General features: G+C 35.1%; 1 protein-coding gene across 4 annotated transcripts in view; it reads right to left on the bottom strand.

Moving 5' to 3' along the window:
* The window catches only part of Slit2 (slit guidance ligand 2), a 333,688-nt gene that overhangs the window by 298,016 nt on the left and 11,320 nt on the right, over positions 1-24,352 (bottom strand). For all 4 annotated transcript variants that reach the window (XM_076864131.2, XM_076864130.2, XM_076864129.2 and 1 more), the window contains exon 4: positions 20,269-20,340. In XM_076864131.2, the coding sequence (XP_076720246.2) occupies positions 20,269-20,340 (72 nt within the window). The remainder of the gene's footprint in view (positions 1-20,268; positions 20,341-24,352) is intronic.

The raw sequence follows: 24,352 nt of genomic DNA, 5'->3' as shown, positions 1-24,352 counted from the left end.
AGAACAAGCATGCTAGCTCAGGTCTCCCTTCCTCTAATATAGAGTCACTAATGCCATTATGGGGCCCCATCCTTACAAGCTCATCAAATCCTAAATATTTCCCAAGGCCCAACCCCAAAAAACTATTAACATGAATTTCAGGATTAATTTTCCAATACATGAGCATTAGGTGATCACAACTAAATTGCAGCATAAACTGAGCCTTAAAATAAGAGAAGAAAATGGAGTAAGGTTGTGAGCCAGGAACACAGTGCCTGTCCCTGAAAATTAAAATTTTCTGGTATTTAGGTTACTATGAGAAGAAACATATGAAATAATAAAGGGCAATTTAGTCCGGGAAACAAATGAAGGCAAGCTGACAAGACAATGTTTGTTGGCATGCACTGAATACACACAATCATTGAGCAACTAACATATACCAAAAGCTGATCATGCATTAGGGAAACTATAGTGAGTAAATACTCACCTCCTACTTTGAAGCATGGAGAAGGAGCATTCATACATAATCATACAATGTATTTAGAAACAATTGAGGGAATTATCCTTAAACCGTAGAAATGTGTAAAGTAAATTGATTTAAACTGGAATATCAGTGAAGGCCCTCTGGGAGAAATGATGTCCAAATTGGAATATGAAGGATCTAAACACAGTGAACCAGAGATGTGGGACAATGACCAGGTACAGGGAGTCAGGTAGGGGAAGAACAGATAAAGCAAGCAGTTATGCACTCATGAGCCAAGGACTCTGCATATTCAAAGGCCCTGTGGAGATGAAGAGGCAGACATATCCCAGACTTGTACCCATAGTAAAGAGACAGAAAGAGAGTGAAGAAAAAAATGAAGAAACTGTGGAGCGAGGGAAGACTGTTGAAGCTCTCAGAGGCCTGCTACGATTGTGGTTTATATCTTAAAAATAATATCAAAATTAAAATTTCCCTCGGCTCTTCCCTCTCTTCTTTCCTTCAACAAAAACTGGTTGAGCATCTACGATGAGCAATGCACTATTTCGGAAACAGGTGTTACAAGAGTGAACAACACATAGTCCATGTTCCTCCAAAGCTCACATTTTATAGGAAGAAGCAAAAAAAAAAAAAAATCTGTAAAATACCATGAATATTAACAACACCAATGGGTTTCTGGGACAACTACATGAGATTGCCTGATCATATAACTTTCATATAATTTACAAAATGTACACTGCCATGTTAAAAATACATCCATGTTTTGTATTTTTATGGAGTGAGTGGGAATGGTCAGACACACATGTGGATTCATAATACAAAACCTTAGGAATGAAAAATTGAAGTATAGATGAAACAAAGGTAAAATAAAGAAATTCTGATCAAGCAAATATACCAAATGCAACTACCCAAAGCAAGCTTGCATGTGCCAGGAACTGGATCTGACACCAATTTTTTTTTTTTTTTTTAATTATCTTGAAAACCTAAAAAAAAAAAAAATGGATTTTATGATCTCTGCATGAGAAAATGAGGCCTAAGGAAATGCTAATTCTTGAGAGTCTAAAAGTTGCTAGAATAGAAAACTGATCTCAGGGTTAGTGAAATACTTAGATACTTTGGGCTACAGATAACTGAGACCTGTCCAAATCTGTCTTCAATAATAAGGGAAATGATCATTTCTCAGAGCAAGATGTTCAGAGGAAGATTGAGCCATAGCTGCTAGTTTCTTTCTGTCTTTTCATTTCTCCATCTCTGAGGTTTTCTGGTTTGAGAACTTTGCTCCGAGTTTCAATGTGGCCTTTTGTGTTAAGCAGGGTGGTTCCCGATTCATAACAAGTGGAAGGAGAGGGAGAGAGAAAAGAGATCAGGATGACCTCCAGGTCCCTTCTTTAAAAGGGATGGAACCCATTTCCCTGAAGTTCCTAACTTTTGATAGAGAGTTGTGAAAGAACTGTGATGCACTGATTAATTTAAACTAGTTGAGACTTTGGGATGGTTGGTTAACTGAACCAGATCCAGAGAAATCTACTGGGAAAGATTTTCTCTCTCTCTCTCTCTCTCTCTCTCTCTCTCTCTCTCTTTGATTTAAAATCAGCATACTTTAGCAACACAGGCACATCAATGTTTATAGCAGTTCAATTCACAATAGATGCCCTTCAATAAATGAGTGGATAAAGAAACTGTGGTACATATATATAATGAAATATTGCTCAGCATTAAAAAAGAATAAAATATGGCATTTGCAAGTAAATAGATGGAGTTAAAGAATATCATGCTAAGCAAAGTAAGTCAATCCCAAAAAAATCAAAGGCTGAATGTTCTCTTCAAAAAGTAGATGCTAATCCATAAGGGGGGGTGGCATGGGGAGAATGGAGGAAGTTTGCCTGGGAAGAGGGTGGGGACTGGGGCAGGAAACGTGGTGAAATGAGATGAACATCATTACCCTAGGGACTGATATGACTGCACATATGGTGCAACTCTACTTTGTTTGCAACCAAAGAAGTAAAAAATTGTGTCTCCTTTTGTGAACAATGAATCAAAATACATTCCACTGTCATGTATTGCTAATTAGAATAAATTAATTAATTTAATTTTTTTTAAAAAAATATTTACTCTCTTTCTACTGGGAAAGAGAGTGGGTGCTGATGGATATGGGAAGTAATCAGCAGGGCCCACTCCAGTTAAAAACTTAGGCATTTCAGAAATTAAAAGGAAACACTCTCATTTTCAGGAACATGAATAGAGGACATGGGCTCCACTATTTGTCAGCATTTTAACAACATCACAGTGAAAATTTATGAATATTTAGTAAAGGTCAGTACTTTATTGATGCTGCATTGCCATTCAATCTTCACAACAACCCCACAAGGTCAGTCTATGCTCTCCTTAGATGATAGGTAAGGACACAAGACTTGCAGAGAGTTTCCACCCTAGTATGCTGCTAAAACCAGAATGTGTGCCTTAACCCATCTGCCCAAAAAAGCTTGGCTCTCTTTACCATCACATGCTATACTCATACATCAGTTTATTTTTTAATTCAAAAATAAATTATCAGGGGTTAGTATTCTGCTCAGTGGCAGAATACTTGCCTAGCACACATAAGGCACTGGGTTTGATCCTCCACACCACATAAAAATAAATAAAAAGTATTGTGTCCATCTACAACTAAAAATATTTTAAAAATAAATTATCATAAAATGTTTCCATAAGAAACACGATGGACTATAATAACAATAAGGGCTGTTTATCTGGATATCAGTATTGGAATATTGGAATACGTTGGAATATCAATTTATACACACAATTATGCTGTGGTATTTTCAAATATGAACTGTTTAAAACTCAGATTCATTACTACAGTTTTGTTTTATTCCAAAAGCAAATTTCTGTTTTAATGATAGAAATCTGACATGGAAGAAAACAGTGGAAAAAGTCTTTATAAAAGAGGTACATTAAAAATTTTAAAAAAATTTTAGAAAAAAAAGAAGAAAATCCCATATTAAATCCACTTTAAAAAATATATATTTTAACAAACAAGCATTTCTGTAGCCTTTCCTGTGTACTTAGGTAGGTGTTCAGAGAAGCATGAAAATATAAAAGGCAGAGCCTACCACCAGGATCTTGTGTTCCAGGAAGGAGAGAGATGGGGACATCAGATGGCTGCTACATAAAACTAACAGAACCAGAACAATGCTCTGAAGCCTGTCTGGGAAGGAAGCAGGCTCAGAGGAGGCCTTCCAGATAAGCCTCACAGAAGATGGACACCATTTAAGTTGGTTAAGTTCAGTCATAAGATCATTTAGTCAATGAAGAAGTTCCAACTACAGGTTTCAATCTAAAGTGATAATGACAGCAATAAAATAGGACTGCTGGTATACATTGTCTTGATATAAGGCAATACACACACAGTACCAGTGTGTACTGTGCTGATCTGACCTCTCTATCTCTTTCTCTCTCTCTTTCTCTCTCCCTCTCTCTGAGATGCTTTGATTTCAGGTAAGAAAAATAATAAACTTTCCTGAGATCGGTTGTAAAGCAGACTCTCTGAATGCAAACATCAGTTTGCCCAATAAAGTCTCTGTGATGGGCTGACCTTTGCCGTAGTTTAGTGGGGCACACCTTCCCATGACGTGGGCCTCACCACTGCCTCACTCCCACTGTCTTGCCCTTCCTGATACAGTTGTGGGTTCCCCAGCTGAGCTGTCATGATTCACTGTCTCTGTATGGCTGGATTTGCTAAGATAAGATAATGGCCTTTTATGTGCAGGCACTGTGAATTCTTCTCCACCCCTTGTACAGGGAAGACAATTTAAGTGGAAAGGAATAAATTGCTGGATTTAATACAGTGACCAAACACAAAAACCTAATAAAAATGTCAGAAGAACATGCTATGGAATGGCAAGAACTTGCAGAAGCATCCTGAATGATGTAAGATGTGCCTCTGTACCCACATGAGCACACAGAATGAAGAGATGAAACCATCAGCCTTGGTTACTTCCTACCACTTCAGTAGTTTCAATTTTGTAGCATCATGGTTTTATTTGCAAACGAAACAAAGCTATCACACACTCATACACATACAAATGATAAAAATACCAGAAAATAATTGATAAATGATATAAAATGTGTAGAAGAACACTCTTCAGGCTATTATAAGATAGATGCTCCATGTCACAGGGGAAAAAAATGGTACAAAAGCCACCTGTGTACCAGCATTTCGACAGATGAGTGAATTTACGGTTGCTGTTCTCTTTAAACTTAAAACTCTATAAAGGAAAAACAAATGCAAAGTTATTTAAAAAATAAAGCTTCAAATGCTTTCTGCAGCTCATTTGCAACGAAGAGTGATTCAATAGATCCTTTGTGCTCCTTACACTTTTCCTCCAGCCTGTGAATACTTGAGTGCCCACTCAATGTGAATGCAGCTCTATGGAGAACAGAGACGAATATGCCCAAACCCTCAAGAACTTAGGAGCCATGGAAAGCATTTTGCTAGTTAACTAATAATCATACTATGAGGATTAAACAATTCCTTTACTATGCTACACTTAGTCAAAGCAGCATATTTTAATTCCCTAGGCTAGATGTGCGTGGATTAACCATGTTAAAAAAGTAAGTGAAAACATGTGATATCTATTGTTTGTATTGCATAGCAACACGAGGAAAGGGGCCCTAAGCAGGGCAGTGGCACCCTCTGAATGGTAGCAGTCCTGGCTGAGAAGTGGTGCCTGGTCAGAGGCAAAGTCAGGTGGGATTTCAACATTCCAGGAACAGGACTGGAAACATGGAGCACTCTGTGGAAATGGAGAATCCCAGAAAAATGATAGCAGGAAGGAAGGCAAAAGGAGCATCCATTTGTATGCTTCTCATTCTGATGCTTAAAGGAAAAGGGGTGAGGAGTGGCATGGGTATCCAGCCCCAAACCAGAAAACCATAACAAATGATTTTAAGAAGGTGGTAAGTGTTTAGTTATTTTTTTTTGAGCCAAGAGTTATTTGATTTGTGGATAACTGTTAACATTAATTGACCTCCACAGAAGATAGAAGCACCAAATCACTAAATCCTCCCAGTGACTCTGTGACATTGATCCTCTAACCATCCCCACCTTAGAGAAAAGGACACAACACTGAGCCCAGGGAGTTACATGGCACACTGCAGGTCACAGTCTTACTGTGGGTTGGAGCTACAATGAGAATCCCAGGCTGTTCATTGAAAACTCACATTTACTCATTCAGCCAATGTCTCTGTACATATACTATGCTCTACCTGCACAACTCTTCCATTTTAGTTTGGTGAGGCTGGTAAGAAGATAAGTAAGTAAGTTAATCAGGATCTCAAATGGTGTTGAAACCTAAGGGGGAGTGGGGGACAGAAGAGGTAAGAAAGGGCTGGGATATTCTGCCTCCTTATGCAGAGGGAACCCAAACTGTTACAAGATGGATTATTTTTAGCATTTAACAAAATCCAAAAAATAAATGTGTTTGTAAATAATGAATGAATTTTGAAGTGAATTATCTCTGTGAAATCCATTTAAGAAATAGTTTTGTTTGAGCTGTAATTTGGTGTTTTGTTTCTGTTTCCTTTCAGATCTTTTCCCCCAATGTTTAATATAAACAAAAACTGGCAGTCAAAGCAAAATTATGGGAGAACTGAGAGAAGAGACACATTATTCAGTAATGCTTAGTATAAGTGTCCTGGATAAAAGCATTAATCAAGCATATTTTAAGTTATCTTTAGGGATGTATAATATTATTTCTTCTATATTTTTTTATTTCAATCTATCTAATCTTTCATATCTAAATTATTGTGTCAGCAGATGCTGCAAAGAAGGGTCTTGGGCAAAAATACTGAACAAATTAGCTTTGTGGTGATTTCAAAGACCATCAGCTATCTATGAATAAATAGTACATAAAATACTATCTGCTCCAACTTCAAGTACACAGCCAGTGTGGAGAATGTACATTGTCTCTGTTGCTAAAGAGCCACACTTGCTGTGACAGAGATAGGAAAGAGAATCTCAGCTCTGAAAGAGTGAAAATGGTAGTGCAGGGGCTTTGTGTGTGTGTGAGCATGCAGATGCACAATTACCTAAAGCAAATACAGGTCCTGCTGTAATGGTGCTACCTTAATTGTTACAAAAGAATCTAACTTTCTCTGTTGCTGCAGGTAACAAAAGAATGTCAAGTTCATCTTCAAAGTGGGTTGAGACCAACAGATTTATCAGGCCAATGAGCTATACAAAATCATGTACCTGACCAGGTAAGTACAAGAAATAAAATATTATGCCTTAATCTCCTATGTCCAAAATAGTTTTTACTTTACAAATATCTAAATCAGTTTAACTGAAAGCAATTACTCTTTCCTACAGTTAAAGACTGCTTCTGCTATTTGAATTAACTAGAATAAACAGGGGAGTGGAGAAAGAGGAGTATTGTACAGTCCAATAAGTTTGAAAAAAAATTTTTTTTGAAGTGAAAAGACTTCTTTATTGTAGTATGCCTTAGAGATTAATACACAAATGTACACTGTAGTCACCACAGGGGATACAACTTTCACTATTTCCCAATGCACTTAACAACAAAATACTTTTGTATTTTCCAAGAGCACACTTTGGAAATCACTTTTTTGAAATAAAATATAATATAAAATTAGTATAGCAAAAAAAGTATTATAAAAATACATGCTTGAGAATTGAGAAGAGCTACATTTAAAAAATTTGAAAATGAATCTTATAAAAATGAAAGTTTATTATCTTACACCGGTTAGTATAATAATGACTACTGAATATAGCATCTAATTGGAAAAAAAAAAAAAAAAACCTGTCTCAAAACACATTACCCTACCCTTAAACAGTGTTCTATAACAACTTAATTTAGAAAAGAAAGTCATATAAGTGGACAGTTGTTTTAAGCTAGTTTTATTTTTTAAAATTGGGGTCTGTCCTCTAAATGGGAAAGAGATAAAGAATAGGATTTGTCCATTTGAATGAAAACCAGTTTTATGTGTAGTACCTTTTTGTCCCTCTGCAATATTTAGTTCAAATTCCTCATCTGATTTGGAGCTAGTATCCTATACTAGAGCAACAGAATGAAATCTGTGAAGTCCAAAAAAGAAAGCAATGCTGATGATCATGGTAAATAAAGCCTGTTATGTCATGCTTTACTGAGAAACTCGTAAGAATTAAGGGAAAATTCCTTCTCAGACCCTGAGGTAAAAACCATCCTAAAATATCATGACTGATATACAGTTATGAGACTTTTAAGCCTAATTATTAGAGCTACAAGTGTTATTCTTGTGCATACAACTTTACTTTTTCAAACACATTATTTGCTGCTGTGATTTCCTGGGTCAACTAAATTCCAGGGGATTACCTGGTGGGTGGGAAAAGGAAAAATGTATTTCCTTTTATCAAACGTAACTGTGTTGCTTTACTCATTCTCTCAGGTTCCTGTGTAATGAAAGAAGAATCTGAGGTGGTCACTTGGAGCACCTGATTAACAACTTTCCTAGAAACTATTCATTAGGTGTGGAATTCGTGCCCATTAAAGGAAGCAAAAGAAAACTGCACCAACTCAGAGTGTATGCTCCTCTTAAGAAACCGACTCCAGATTCCATTTGCCTTTGGGGTATTCAGGTTCCATACATTCTGTTCTCCTCAAAAGGTCAGGAAAATTAATCGTCCCGGGTGCACAATACATTCCTAGGGATAATTACAGACAATGATGGTCCCTGATTTCAAGCCTGTTGCTGAAAAGATGACAACACAAACAGGAATATATAAACCTTTATCATCCACCTCCATCATTCTCTCCATTTGCCTTGTTTGATTTTTAACTCATTTCTTCGCGCAACCATTAGGGATGTTTGAGTAGCGAGTGATTGTTGAAACTGCTTCAGTGGTACACCATTTACCTCATATTGAAGGACTGTTAAGTAGCAAGATAAGCACTCACTAATGCATAACCATCAAATCTCCTTTAATTAATTTTTCCTTTTTTAAACCAAAGCCTTCAAAAATTCACATTTAATAGCAAAGTCATGCAAAATGTAAAAAGGCTACACATATTAACAAAGAATCTGCCTTTATTTTTTCTAATTGCTAACAGGAGAGAGAAAAACCCCAAATCACTCATCCAAAACCTAATTATCTGATTCCTGGCTTAATACCATGAATAATTCCACTATTGTAATTATTTCAAGTCTTGTGAAAAGTTGCCCATACATTTTTGAAAAACAACTAGAACAAATCTTGGATATATTTTGATCTCCTCCCTTCTCCAAGTTTGAATATTCCAAAATACTTGAAAGCCTTACTATCAAATTCTGGTAATATGACAGTATCACATGTGAACACAGTCCTTTTCCTAGCTGACCAATTAATACACTCAGAAAGCTTTAAATAACTTTGAAATCTAGTGACCAACAGAGCTAGAAATGAGTCTTTTGACTTTAGATCCAGTGTTCTTTTCATAACCTATTTCATTCCAAATTCAATCTATTTATTAGAGTCCTTCTCAGGCTTAATTTCTGTCAATGATTCAATCTCATTTGAAAAGGATTCAATCTCATTTGAAAAGTGTTTATTAATCAATCTGCACCAGGTTTGATGCTGTGTGTGAAATAGAGAAATGTTAGGCAAGATTCTTTGCAAAGTTAACACATATGGTATGATTAGATAATAACATGTGACAACATGTACTAAGGAGACAGAAAACCATAATAATAGATTTAATGATGCAAAAATTAAAGCACATGTCACTTACCGTAGCTGAGCACCATACATATATACACCACACCCTTTCAGTAAACAATTTACTCCACACATCACTTCCATAAGTTACATTCCATTTGTGCCTTGTTTGACACAAGGCCTAAGCGAGACATGGGTCAGGTAACTGAGTGACATTCCCCAGGTTGCATCTTTAGTGATTTCAACCCAGAGGGTGTAAGCCAATGGTCTGTATTCATAACCAGTACAATCCAATGAATGACTATGTGGAGGTGATTGAAGTAGTTGAGGAGGCTTTAATAGAGGTGGGAATTATATGAGGAAGGTCAACTGCGCCTCTGTAACAGCAGGGAAGGAAAGAATCCAGAAATGTGCAGCAAAAAGAAAATATGTTTGCCTAAGACATAGCTTGTATGCTCTGACAGCAATGACAAATTTGAAGAAGAGACATAGACTAGATTATGGTAGGTCTTCAAAACCTGGCTGTAGAATCAATACAAAAGGGAAGTTAATTTTAGATAATCATTGCTGGGTAAAACATAGAGTATTTATAAATATCTTTTTGCCCAAACTCTGAACATCTAAAATGCATTATTCTAATGCAATAACTTTCAAATCTATTTGTTACAGCATAATAGTATTCAGAACATCTACTCCTATTTTTAAGAGGTGAACTAAAGATTTCATCTAACTAAAGATTTCATCTAAAATGCAAACTAGAATCTTTATAGTTTCTAAATAGAAGTTCACAGTAACTAACTGATGAAATTTTAACCTTGGTTTTTCTGTATAAATGCCTAGCACTGACCTTCTTAATTAAAAGCTACATTTCATTTAATATCTGTGTTAAATGAAAATTCTTATAAAGTTCTTATAACTTCCCTAAATACTTATTCTTTAAGCTCTCAGTATGCCTACCCTTCCAATTTCCCCCAAGTCACCACACACACACACACACACACACACACACGTGCATTCTCTCTCTCTCTCTCTCTCTCTCTCTCTCTCTCTCACACACACACACAAAAACACACACACACACACACACACACACACACACACGTGCAAATACACACCCCCGACTGGTTGGCCTGGAATAACAGGTGGTATAATAAACTTTTTGTAATTGGCTATTCAGTACATTTAAATACCCAGGTTTTGTTAGTCTTCTACTTCTTTTTTATACTTTAAGGCTTCTGGACACTTAATGTCTTATGACTTTTCAGCCAAAAGATGGACCACTATGTAAAGAAGATAAAATGTAAAGCAATACTCCTGCTTGTGAGCTTTTTCTCTAAGGCCGAACAGAGAAGTAACACTGGGGTAAAGAAAAAAATCAAAAGATCAATGTAGGTTAAGAATATGAGGAGAGCTTTCTAGAAAAAGCTGAAACCTGATAGAAATAAGGAGAGCGTACAACATCATACAAAATGCATACCTACCATCCAGCAGTGTTCACAAATGAGAATATAATTCTCAGTTCAAAGCAAGGCTTCCCATTAAGAGATTTTAATAACACACAATCCTCCTTGCACTCTAACCATGAATAGTACAGAAATGGGTTTTTATCCTGAGGCATTTAAATTTCAACTTTTGAAAAAGGGATAAATTTTGTTGTTTTTGTTGTTTTGATAAGAATCAAAACAGTGTACTTAGAAAAACTACATTACAGCAGCATGTTTATTTTGGGGAAAATGAAGAGATACTTTATCTTAACAATCAGTAACTTGATAATTATTTTTTAAAGTTTCATGTTGAAAATGAAGTCTCATATCTAGATCAAATAAGAAGAAAAACATAAATTGTAACAGCTTTTAAAATACCTATTTTAAAAAATGCTATTAAGTATGCAGCTGCTCCTGATGGTACATTTTATGTTTTCCAAATGCTACCTCATTGCTTCATGACCATTTCTTTTTGGTTATCTGTCTCATAAAAGATCAAGAGTAAATTAAGGTACTGATAACATGTAGTCTTTAGGAAATGAATGAAGAGAATTTGAATTTTCAAATTAATGACAATATTCACCCCTATTATCTCTATATGAATTCATAATGAGTAGCTATCTGCAAATTAATTATAACAATAACATAATAATAATGTATATTTTTCCCAAAGACTTTTATGGACTATGAATATCTATTTTGAGTCAGATTCTTAAAACAATGTAAGCACAGTGTTGGTTTAAAAGATACAAAATGTTTATATTCTAAGTATATTAAACTCCTTAAGAAAAACTAATTAGTAATTGCAAATGTTTTACAGTAAACACTTTAGAATATAAATAAAATAATATGTATATATTAAGTGTTTACTTAAAGTGTTCAATTAAGATGTATTTTTAATATGTTTGTCTAAAAAACCTTTTAAATAAGCATACCAGATTTAAAATGTAATTTAAATTAATATTTTAGGGGAAAAATGGGTCAAGGTTAAACTGTTTGTCTTCCTTAAAAAGTTTATAATGCCTTTTGTGTCTCTACTTACAAAAAGAATTCTCAATGAAACTTGGATATTAAAACCTCCCAGGAAACCAACAATAAAAGCTGCTAAGAATTTCACAAGTTTTTTTTTCCTTAGGTGTTAATTAAATGATCATTTAACACTGAAATGTAAACACAACATTTTCATCTCCTGACAGCACAGCCCATTATAAATCCGGGGTAATAAAAGTCCTGGTGTTAATGCTCTGAACCCAGTTCCCACCGCCCTCTAAGATGCCTTGTGGTGTCTAAGGTTAACCATCTAGACATAGAACAAAGCTTGCGCCTGCCCGACTTCCAGTCCAATTTTCCCATCGCCCAGTGACCTAGGTAACACTTGGAGCAATAAAGAATAAATTTAATTTCTCCAGCATTTTGTGAGGATTAGCAACAATTGTTGGCTTGCAATGACTTTTATCCTTGGATTCTTTTTCCTCCGGAGCATTCCTCCCGTCCTAAAGGAGAATTCTGATGGTTTAAGACATAGAACAAACAAAACTTTAAATTAGGCTTTTTTCAATCAATTGGAACTGTTGGAGGGGAAGCAATCAACCTTTCTCTTTGCTGTTCTCAGCTATTCACATACTTTGAGCTTTAATCTTTCACTGGTAGAAGAAACCTATCATGATGGGGCAGAGCTATCTTTTCCCATTCTCTTTCCAAGCTTATTTATTTCTCCTTTCTTTAAGATTTTTTTTTTTTTCCTGAACACTTAAATCAAGTTGCCATACTCAGCAGCAAACATTCATTTGGGGTCATTTCAAGAGGCGCAGATGTTCTCCTAATAATGTTTCGCACTACAGTGTGTGCCCTAGACCGTGGGCGATGTCACAAACAGGTCTTTTTATGTTTTTTGGCTTCCTTTTCTAGAATTCATTTTATTTTTTTTAACTTCTGTCCAAAGGTTTCTTACATCACAATATTTTTCAAAATATTTTAAGGATAACCCTCTATAAAGAATCCAGTGATGGCAATTCACTTGGTTATGGGTGACAGGTAATAAGGACACACACCACATTCTTGTAGCTGCACCGTGTGCGTTCTCATGAGAAGCACTGGAATTATGACAGAGGCAAAACAAAACAAACTTCTGGATGAAACCCATTTTGCTATGAAACAGTTTTTAAATTCAAAGTCCTAAAACAACTGCAACGTTTTGATATATTTGCTACTGTAAAAACATACTTAAAATCACATATGCAGTTTGTATAAAGACCAACTGCTTCACTCTTCAGATAATATTTATATGCTACAAGAAAAAAAAAGTGGATTAAAGATCTTATGTTTTTAAAAACAGAAATTTTCACTGCTAAAAAAAAAAATGAAGCTTTAAGCAACTTATGTAAATCTTCTGAACAACTCTGAGACTAGTTTGCTGGTAGAGTTGAAGGAGTTTATTCAGCATTTTATAATTCATATTTTTTCTACATATTGTCATTTGGGAAAACAGATCATTAAAACAGCAATTTAAATAGGTGGATTAACAAATAGTTCCTCAGTCACAGTTAATTTGTTTCTATCCCTAATTCATTTTATATATGAATTTTAAAACTACATTAGTCATCAACTGGGAGAGAGTGAAAGGATCCCATTAACAATATCCTGGCTATAATTTACCTTCTATGGTCAAGTAAAGAAGGGTAAAATGGTACAAGTGCACATTTTATGTCGATTTGTAGTGGTAGAAAAATTGATGTAGTTATGCATATTTATGTGTTATTACACTGAGGATAAATGTGAGAGGTTGACCCAGTAGAATCAGGAAATGTGTTGACAGGGCAAATCACAAGGACATCTAAGTGACTCTTATTTCCATCTTATTTGCAATTGGAGGATGATAGTAATACAAGTATAATTTCTATCATGTTTGAAGGCTGATGGTGTTCTTTTGATTACAGAATCTAAATTACGATTTTGATTTTCCCCCCAAAGTAAATAGTATGATCAATTCCCATTTTACAGAGCTGTACTCTAGGGATGCTAAAGTGACTTCCAAAGATAACAGAGACATAGATATCCATTTAAACACTATTTTGCACAACCTCCCTTACTGATTTCAAGTTTTAAAACACAATTTAAACATGTACATACGTTAATATCACTTACATAAGACTTTATCAACACTTAGACAAAAAATAACATTTATTGTAAACTTCAGTCCCTAAATTATAGCCCTGGGATCATCACAGCAATTTTGTGATTTACAGTCAGATTTTGAAATATTATCTGAAGAGGTATTATATATGATTTGTTTAAGATGTGAAATCCACATATTTAAATTTGTGTTTCAGAAAACACCATCATACTCTAAGAACTCTCTAGGCTTTAATTTCCATATTACAAATCAGACGTTAGCACAAGCCCAGGACCACAAATCCCACATACCATGTGGAGCTGCACACCCTGCCAGGTTCTCTTCCCAGCCTCTATCACAGTTGCATACCCCAAGTATTTGTTGGTGGGGATACAACATTTACATTTGGGAAAGCAACCATTTGAATAGGTATCATTGAGAGGGAAAGACCTTCCCGCATGTGATTTTCCTGCTATGAACTTTGCTGTAGATTTCACACTCCAAGAGAATCCACTTTGAGGGTTGGTAACAGCAGAAACCTGCTAATTTGAGGCTTTTTCCAGTAATGGAGCTTTCCACTAGTAATCTCTTTGAAGCAAAAACTATCAACACCAGGCACACCAAATCTCAAATATAATCTTAATCCTTTTTGGATTTGTAACCTCTCCATCATTGAATTACATGTTGATTTAAAAATACATAAATAAAGTCAAAAGTGGGTCCTGTTGAATGGTTCACAAACTGTTTCTCATAACAAGCTACTCTGAAGTATATTCATTTATCTGAATATAGAGTATTTTGTCTAGCCACATAAATACAAATTTAGGATTATGTAAAGGAAATCTTGAATTAAGATTTTATTCTCTATTTTATCATATATGGCAAAAACAGAGACTCTTGTGCCCAATATATAATAAGTTACCTAAAAAGTAATAAAGACTTGGTATTTTAACACTGAAAGTTAACACTGCAAGTTTAAGAGATTATGGGTTCTTGGGTTTCAAAGATAAGGAGTCAATCTCTTCCCTTACAGAAGTATCAGTACAATGCACACAGTGTTTCCTTACACTAAGTCATAACACAGACATGCCCCCCTCTCCTGTGAAGAACTTTCATCCACAGCACATTAGGCTCTTGGGCAGCCTCAGCAACACAAACCAGCGGTAGCTATAATGGCAGCTCACTAGATGAGTAATGGTGCAGATCTGGTTGCACAACGGTAACCGTAGCAACTGTAACCTGCAATTCCTGCACAACCACCGTCAGATTTATTGTGGCAGGGGCCACACAGGCCAAGAGTAAAATGAGGTAGGAAACTATGGCACCTGACACCTCTAGTAGCTCACACTTTAATCCAAGCTGGATCTTGAATTAATTAATTCAAGAGAATTTTTACACAGTCTCCACCATCTTATTCTGCTTTTATACTTGACTACAAGAATCCTACGAGGTTAACTTAACATCCAAAAGCTGAGGGTTCAGTAGTATAAAAGTATAGCACTATATTAGATTAAGGTATATTTTGCTTAGGTGAAAAATGGATCATCTTGATTATGCTGTGTCTATGGAAATCCTCCAATGTTTATAAAACCTAAGGGAACTAAACATTTAATTAGCCAACTTATCCTTTAAATTTAATTTGGCCTTCCATTATTCATAATGCCTTCCCAGAGTTACTATTTGCTCATTCAAGTTGCAAACCCTGAGTCCAACGGAGATTTAATTCAATACATCAAAAACTTACTCAGAGTTTCTAAAGGTCAAGTCTTATACTAGACCCTGGGGATACAAAAAAAAAAAAAAAAAAACAAAAAAAAAACAATGTTTTCATCCTTCATGTATAACCAGCATTTATATGCATAATCATCAAAATAAAATTAAGGTAGCCATAATTAACAAGTATAATGGTGGTTTCATCTGGGTGGTGAGATAATGATTGGCTATCGACCTCTTCTTTTCTATTTTTCTGAACTAAACCTAAACCTGAATCTTTTTTACAATGACCATGTGTTACTCTTAACACTATATGGAAAAAACAAAAAACAAAAAACAAAACAAAAAACCCTAAGCCTTCTTTTATGGAAGTAGGAAAAAGGAACATGAAGAGTGAAGACAGATTGTGTATTTTAATGTGGAGCAAATTTACCTTAATAAAACAAGAAAAATAAACTTTTCTCTTCAAAAAGTCCCAATCACTATTGTTATTAGAAACAATTTGACACTCTGAGATCCTGTATGACAGCAAATGAACAAAGGCATTGTGACATGACCCATCAGTTTAAGTGTTTGAAATCCCTTCTAAGGTAAGTATTCACTAGACCATAAGAGTCTCTTTGGTTTAGCAATACTATTTATAATGTAGATAATTTACTGTTTCTGAAGCTTACTGGGGAATAATAAATGACATTTCTGAAGAAGAAACAAGAAATTTTATTCAAAGAAGTAAATAAAGTATGCCATTGGGACACAGGTAGTTGTTTTTGTTTGTTTTAGTTTGGTAAATGCAAGTGAAAAAAATGAGTTTTGGCAAAGTTCTTGAAATTGTCAGGCTTACATTGGAAATCTGGGGAATATAATAATACTCAAGGAAATAAACAGAAAGCCACAAAACAAATATTTATAACCAAATACCTAACCACAGTATTTATCAGTGAAATAAAGTCTGAATTAGTAGCTGCAAACTCATATCAGAAATTGTGAATCCTCCCTCATAAAGCCATCTTTAAGGTTATACATATCTGGAAGATTTGTATATATTACCCATAGATTTCAACCAATCACAGGCAACCATTTAAAAAATCACTGCAATCTCTTTTTTAGTTAACTAGCTCCAGATTGTTCTGAAAATAATTTTCTCCACTCTTTGGTTGATCATAAAAATGCAATGGCAGCTTCAGAGGAAGAGCAAAGAGTAGGACTATGCATTGTCTCTTTTAACCTTCAACCTATCACCCTTTACTTTCCCTGTACTTACACTTTCCATCTGTCAACAAGTGCTTGTAATTTTATTGCACTGTCCTGTAGTTTACGCAGAGTTGGTATTATTTTACAGAGTTCTGTTAATGGACTGGATAAATGGTAATGCTATTTAAACTAGTCTCCAGCTCCAACAAACACAGCTGCAACTGTACTACTATTTCTGAGCAAACATCTTGACCTGAACATGTAGTGCTCTCTCAACCCGTCCAAAGAGAAATTGGAGCAGACAGCAAAGGGAAAGCATATTTGGCCGCTAGCAGCAATCAACCATGTCGAATCATAATTCATATACAGTGTACCCTCTTTTTCTTTTATACTGCATTCAGAGGCTGCAAAAAAAAAAAAAAAAAAAACATGTGTGCTTCTTCTCCTGGCATCTCATTTTCAGCCAAGAGTCAAATGGTGATTATTCATTACAAGAGCACAAAGAAAATCTATGTATTGTTCCATATATCAGGATAGCTGTCACATAAGCAATGCTAAAATTTTAACTACATATATTTAAAATTACATATTTAAAATTAACTATACATTAGATTGGTAATCTTTTTGTTGGTAATAGATTAGAAAAAAATGCATTAAGGTAAAAGGTACAAATAAGTAAGAAAATAAGTAAATTGAGATAGTATATAGCATCTATATTAATTTATAAAGAGAAAACACATTATAAATTTGTTTCTTTTCTAAGTTCTGGATGTGCATGTCTTTACCACATTATACAGTCAGGAACCTATGGTTCTCTTAATATATACAGGCAACAACCAATCAAGAGCTTTCTTTGTCCTAACACCCATGGTATTTTTCAAAAATCCTAGATACTTTCTTCTGTCACTTATCTTTCTTGTGCAAAAAATATTACTTTTTAAGTTAACATTTTAAAGGATACTTTCACAAGTAGTTTTGAGCACATTTTGCCACCCTACCAGAACACTTGTTTCAGGTGAGCTATTAGGCACCTGTATCGGAGGAAGAAAATTTGAACCTGCATCCCTGCTCTTTGTAGTATAGTCAGCTTTGCAAACTTTTTGTCGTTTATTTCAAAACTTTTTGTTTGTTTGTTTATTAAAGGCTCTTAAATGAGCAATCACAGTCATTTTTAAAAAGTGGTCACATGTAGCTGATCAGTTTGCCTCTCAAGAGAAAAATATCATTGTTAACAATTTATCTAAGTCTAATTCAGGTGAGGTGACCATTCCTCAATTCTAAAAGAAAATTCCTTGCTGGAGAATGCAGATAAAAACTAAGCCTCTATATTTCTATATGCAGCCAGCGTCCATGTCAGCTGTCAAATGCCAGATAAAGAGGGCCACTTTATCTTCAAGTTTAATATTAAACATTAAGACATCAAGGTATAACTTCAGGGATATTAAGGTATCCATGTCTCTACTATAACTACTCTCACCTAACAAACACAACTTGGATCCCATTACTCCCCAGGGAACATTCTTTGTGCCAAACAAGCCCATGAAAATTTCTGAATGTATTTCCCAGCTCTCCATTTTCTCATATTTTAATGTGCCTTTAATGATTAGGGAACTCTGTCATCTTTTTAAGGGTTCTGGTTTTTTAATTCACTTCTCAAATATTCCAAACCATTTTTTTTCATATAGAAGCTTTGGAAAGTTATAAAAACAAAACCAAACATAAGAGAAAATCTCCTGGTCTATTATGTGACATTGTCAAAGAGGGCAGAAAGTCAGACAGAATATTGTGTGCTGATGGGAAATTCTACAGCAGATTGTGCTACCTGAAAACTCAAAGGGAAATTAACACAAGAATTACTTCTAGAATAAACATCAAACCTTCTTGTTTCTCAGAGATTGGGCTGAGAGTACTTCCTCTACTCTCCCCTTTTCAACTTAATACTTTTAATTTTACATTACAGTTGTTCCATTTAAATTCATTTGTACAGTACATGGAAAACAACTTTGTAAACTACTGAGTTTTGGTTTTCAAGGTACTCTATTACCAGAGGAATTGCTTAACAGTGCTCTTTGTATGCTAGCTTTGAAGTCCATCAAGACCACCTAATGCAGAAAGAGAAACACTAAGAAAACCAACTCTGACCATCATGAGAAAAACCAAACACAAATATTTAAATATAAGTTTCAACTCACATATATACATATAATTTTTTTAGCAGCCCTACATCCTATTTCCTTGGGAAGAATGGCCCCTGGAGAACATTTGTTAAAAAGAGGATTCTTCATTTGATTGCTTAACGTAGACTTAAATTGGACCAATTAAGCAACAGAGAACACAAAGAAGAGGAGAAATACTGCGAGTGAATTTGGCTAGCCTTGAAGAAACAATGTCAAGAAAGTCACACTAGAGAGAAGATGTGATGTGTCTGTGGGAAAGTTTTCCCTAGAGTGAAATAAGGTATTCAGGGACCAAGCTGAGATTCTGGCTTCAATGGGGGAGGGCTGTGTGTGGGAGGGCTGTCTTCCTATTTTTGAAATCAGTAACAACATTGAACTTACAGGTTACAAAGCCTTAACTACAAAATTCAAGTTCCAACAAAGCAACATGTTTATTTTCTGTACAAACACTACCATATGGGACTCCCCACCATCCAGGTGGGGCCACTCTGAACAATTTACTCCATAGATCCCATCAGTTTGTTTTTTTCACAACATTTATGAGCATCAGTAATCACTGCTATTTATTTTTCCAACACTTTGTAGCTTATCCGCCATCTGTATAACATCATTCATATGGCTGAAAATCTAATTTTAAAAGCCTTCAAAAATGTGTTTTCACTATTATACATTATTAGGTCAGTGAGCAAGCATTCCAGGGATGAAAAACTGATTCTACCTAATACTCACATTATGATCTTTTAAAGAACTACTTCCCTTTAACAACCTATGATGCATTTGACATAAATACCTTACTTTCCAGTCATTGATTCTGCAGAGTTTGGAACTTGGTTTTAAAAGGGAACACTTAGAAGTGAATTTACAACTTTCTTTCAATAGCTGATAATAAAATTTTCAGACTAATAAACACTACTCCTTGGTTACAGAAACAATACCAAAAAAAAAAAAAACAAACTGAGATCAACTTTACAAGAAAACACTGTCAACTTCCTTTTTAGAGGAAACAGAGTAGCAATTTCCCCTTCAGAATTAATTCAAACTTTTCCATTAAGAAATAGGTAAATCTCACCATCATAAAATAACCAAAAAAAAAAAAAAAAAGAATACCACCATTACAACCACACATAAATAAACCACTGAATGCTAACCAAACAAGCCACTGGAACCACCGGAAAACTAAACATATATTTCCTTCAAAACATAATAAAGGCAGAGCTGGGAATATAGCTCAGTTGGTAGAGTGTTTGTCTTGCATGCACAGGGTCCTGGGTTCAAACCCCAGCACCACAGAAAAGAAAAAAAAAAACATAAAAAGGCGAACTTTCAATTCATCAATATATTTGAAAGCAGATTCCAGGAAAGCACAAGGAAACAGATCCAAAACACATCTAATAAAACACAAGGTACTACTCAAAGCAACACTAGCAGTGTGCTCTACTTACAGCCTGTATAGCTTCGAGGTCCCAAGAAACAGCAACTCAGGAAACAGTTGAAGGTGATTTCTGTTTAAACGCCTTTTGAGAAAACAAAAACAAAGCTTATGTTACATAGAGAATACCCAACAATGAGAGTGCGATTTGGTAGTGTCATGCCTCATCCTGAATTTCAAGTAAGAATGGAGTGACATTCAAGAGAATTCAAGCATTGCAAATCAAAAGTTGGTTACACCTTTGGTTACATGACTCTTTAAAGCAATTTTCCATTATGCTCACTCAGATGATGATTGCTGAGCCTAAACTCTAAACTCAAATCTCCTGCAACATCAGTCAACCAGAATATACACAATGGTGAAAGACTCAAGGCTCAAGTCTGTGAAGCAACTTCCATATACAACAGAAATTGTACAGGAAATGGTAAAATAATTCGTACTCTGTCCTGAATGACCTAAGTTTTTAGTCAAGGCATTGTGGGGAGATGGAGATTTCAATTTTGTACCTCTATTTAGCTAAAAATAAAAATAAAGGTGTGATGGGCTGGGATTGTGGCTCAGTGGTAGAGTGCTTGCCTAGCATATGTGAGGCACTGGGTTTGATTCTCAGCATGGCATATAAATGAATAAAATAAAGGTCCATCGACAACTAAAAAGAATATTAAAAATATATAAATAAAATAAAAGTGTGACAAAATGTTAAGTATGGCTTGTCCTTACAGGCAAAATCAGAAGAATGCCAAAAAAGTTCACACCTCCACCCAAAGCCTCTCAACCCTTCACTGAATTTAATGCGCAGAGTTATAGTGTATGGTGATGTCATAAATTGCTTAAATATCTTTTAAATGTTTAACTGATGTTGGAGTGTTTTCGATGTTTTAGAAAGAATTTGATTTCAACTCTAACTCAATTTAAATCCTGATGTTATATGACAATTCTTTTGGACTACACACGCCTATGAACAGAGCAGGTGAATTCTACCCCTGATACCCAATTCTTTAAGAGTTAGTTTTAATATTAAATTCAAAATAATAGCTTATTTCTTTTTATAAATCTAAATTAAAAAAATCTAAATCTAACATAAAATACACACAATCTGCTTAATTTACAAGAGTAGAAGTAGGTCCAGAAACTAACATCACACTGAAGAAACCAGAGGTATTTCTTAAGTCTTCAAAATACATATGGGGACAGAAAAAGCATATCATTCTTGATGTAGTTAAAGGATCCTCAGGTAGAAGCAGAATTACATTCAGTCTCTAGAGGGCAGAAATGAGACCAGTAACTGTGATTCCTAAGAAAGATAGTAAGGAGTCCTTTCTAAGAATTAGGGATATTAAGAAATGGAAATATCTACCCTGAGATCAACCTTGAGAAACTGTCCACTACTTATCCTAGATATACTCAAGGAGTGTATGTTGTTTTTTTTTTTTTTCCTGTTGAGAACATGATAAAGGGAAATCCTATATTAAGTGAGAAGCTGGACCAAGTGGACTTCAGAATTCCTAATTCTAAGATGTCACAAGGAAATGAATGTGAACACAGCTTTGGTTACATAACTCATATCACTAGGAAGTTGTTCATTGACAGAAACATTCTCAGCATTTAATAAAATGTACACTAATTTTAAAAAAGGATGCCAAGACAAATAAAGGACAAAGAGTAAAAGCACAGATGGAAGGATGGGCTTACTTCCCACTTACACTAGTTTTTATGAATAAAGTACATAACAAGGTAAAATGGAACCCAAAAGCTTTTATTTGCTCTCTCTTGGGCATGATTCTGAGAAAGAAGTACTTCCCGATCCCACCATTATCCATTTTTGATGAAATAAAGCCTAATTTTGATTTGCTAAATTCACCTCCAAAGAAAGTAAATCACAAATATTCACAACAGTGGTAATGAAAATTTTTCTAGAAAAGCAGTCATTCATGGAAGGCGGTATATTGTCCAAAGAGCCAGTTCTGATTCCTAAAATAGCAGAGATGAGATTTCTTAATCATATCCAAACCATGTAATTAATGACTGTCATCCAATTCTTCAGCCATAGCAGCCATGCTCCTTCAAACTGCAGAGGCAGAGGCAGCTCTCTGTGCAGGGGGCTTTCCTTTTCACCAAAAAGTTGCTTTACTTACATCCTCTGTGCAACTTCCCAATTCTACATAGATTCAACATCTCCCTTGCCTATGTCCCCAAAACACTTGATAAGTAAAAGTCCCTCCACTATATGATATTTATTCAAGTGTGATCTCTTCCCACCAGCCTGTGAACTCTTCAAGGGTAAAGACCTTGTCTTTGTATTTCCTCCCACCTTTTCTGGTACTTAACTGGGTTTTAAAGCAAGACAGAAGACAAAGAGAGAAGTCTGTTCTTATTTAACATGTCCTTCCCTGGCACTTAGTAGGGTCTTAGATATGTTGATTGACAACAGATTGTCCTCCTCTTGATAGCGTTCAGCAAGAGCTTGACATAATTTTATACCCGGAGAGCTTTCCTCTGGCATACTTCTTGTGATGCCTCTTCAACTTTGATGCTACACTCTGGCTAAGGAAAGCCCCACCATCCTACCTGCTTCCACATGTCCCAGGCAACACTAATCTCCTTCTCTTTCCATCAACCTCTTTGCCCACTCTCTTGCCCCCACCTGAAACGTTCTCAGCATCACTTAGAGTTGAAAGAAATTCAATGAGTTTAAACAAATCCAGAAATGCAAGTGAATGATGGCGGTCTATAGCTTTCTTGTTAGGGGTCTGCATCAATACAACTTCATGTGTTGTGAAAAAGTAGATATTTCAGAGTAGGAACTTCTCTTAATTATCAACTTCATATTCCCAGTGTTTCTTAATTTGCTCCACGAGTAGTAGGTAAGTGCATTAAGCTTACTATGTGATACTCCCTGTTTTGCCAGGTTTACATGAATTATCTCGTTCACTCTTCACAATATCCCCAGTGTAGGTATAACTTTTAACTGCTGTTTTGGAGACATGGAGCTCAAAGACTGATAGAATTTGAATTCAAGTGGCATGACTCCAGAACATACCTTCTGAGTTACAGAAGAACACAGAATAACATTCCTAAACAATAATTCAAAATAATGTATTGCTGAAACTTTACTTTTCACCAATTTTTCCTTCAGAAAAACATAGTTTTGTATAACCAGTTTCTTAAATATCTACAAACTAATCACCTGAAAATAAAACCCCAAGTTTTATTTTAAAAAAGATGACTCTATATTCACCTTTTAAATGTCTATTTTAAATACCTATGGTTGAGAGAAAAAGAAAAAAAAATACAGGTGAAACTTTTTTCTCTGAATTCAAGTATTTTTTCACTCTTTCAGGAAAGCAATTATGAATGATCTTTAAATATGTTTAAACCAACTATGAAACATTTCCATTTTAAGCATCAGACAACATAGTATTAGACAAAAAGGGCCGGTATCAGTAAGTGATGCATAATATGCAAATAGAAAACAGGGCACGTTTGCTGGTTTTTAAAATATTTGTTTTTTTTTCTTTTTTTATTAAAAAGAGTATGTTCACTTTGGGCTCCTGGACTCCTGTTATATTCTCTCTTCCATCAGTACTAAGGTTAATTGGACACAAAAACAGCAAAAAAGAAAGAAGCTCTTCCAAAAAATATTCAATAAAGAAAATATTTAAAAGGAGAGATTATTGTACAAAGACCATAAATTAAATCCTTAATCTAAAGAGCAGTTTTTTTTTAAAATCTAGAATTACAATAAAGACTCTTAAGGTGCAAAACAAGTACTTAAAAAGAGCTGAAGAAAAAGTTATCTTCCTTCCAATTCCACATACAAAACAATTGTTAGTGGCTTAAAGAGCAGTGTTATAATAAGAACTATAACAAAAGTGAACTGCTGATATTAAAATGTGATAGTTGCAGGACAGGAAAACAGATGTAATGAACAGATGATACTGAGCAGGACTGTTTATGGGGCCCACATAATCTTGCTCATTGTACAGACTAGGTAAGTCAACTGTGACTGCTCAGAGCAAGGACACTTAATGACATTTAATCATGTCTGAGGAGATAGCAGAGGTAAAATGACACCTAGTTCTGCATCATCATCCGTA

This window comes from Callospermophilus lateralis, chromosome 8 (assembly GCF_048772815.1).
Source record: "Callospermophilus lateralis isolate mCalLat2 chromosome 8, mCalLat2.hap1, whole genome shotgun sequence".
NCBI lineage: Eukaryota > Metazoa > Chordata > Mammalia > Rodentia > Sciuridae > Callospermophilus > Callospermophilus lateralis.
Note: the sequence above shows the minus strand (reverse complement) of the source record. Positions and strands in the feature narration are given on the sequence as shown.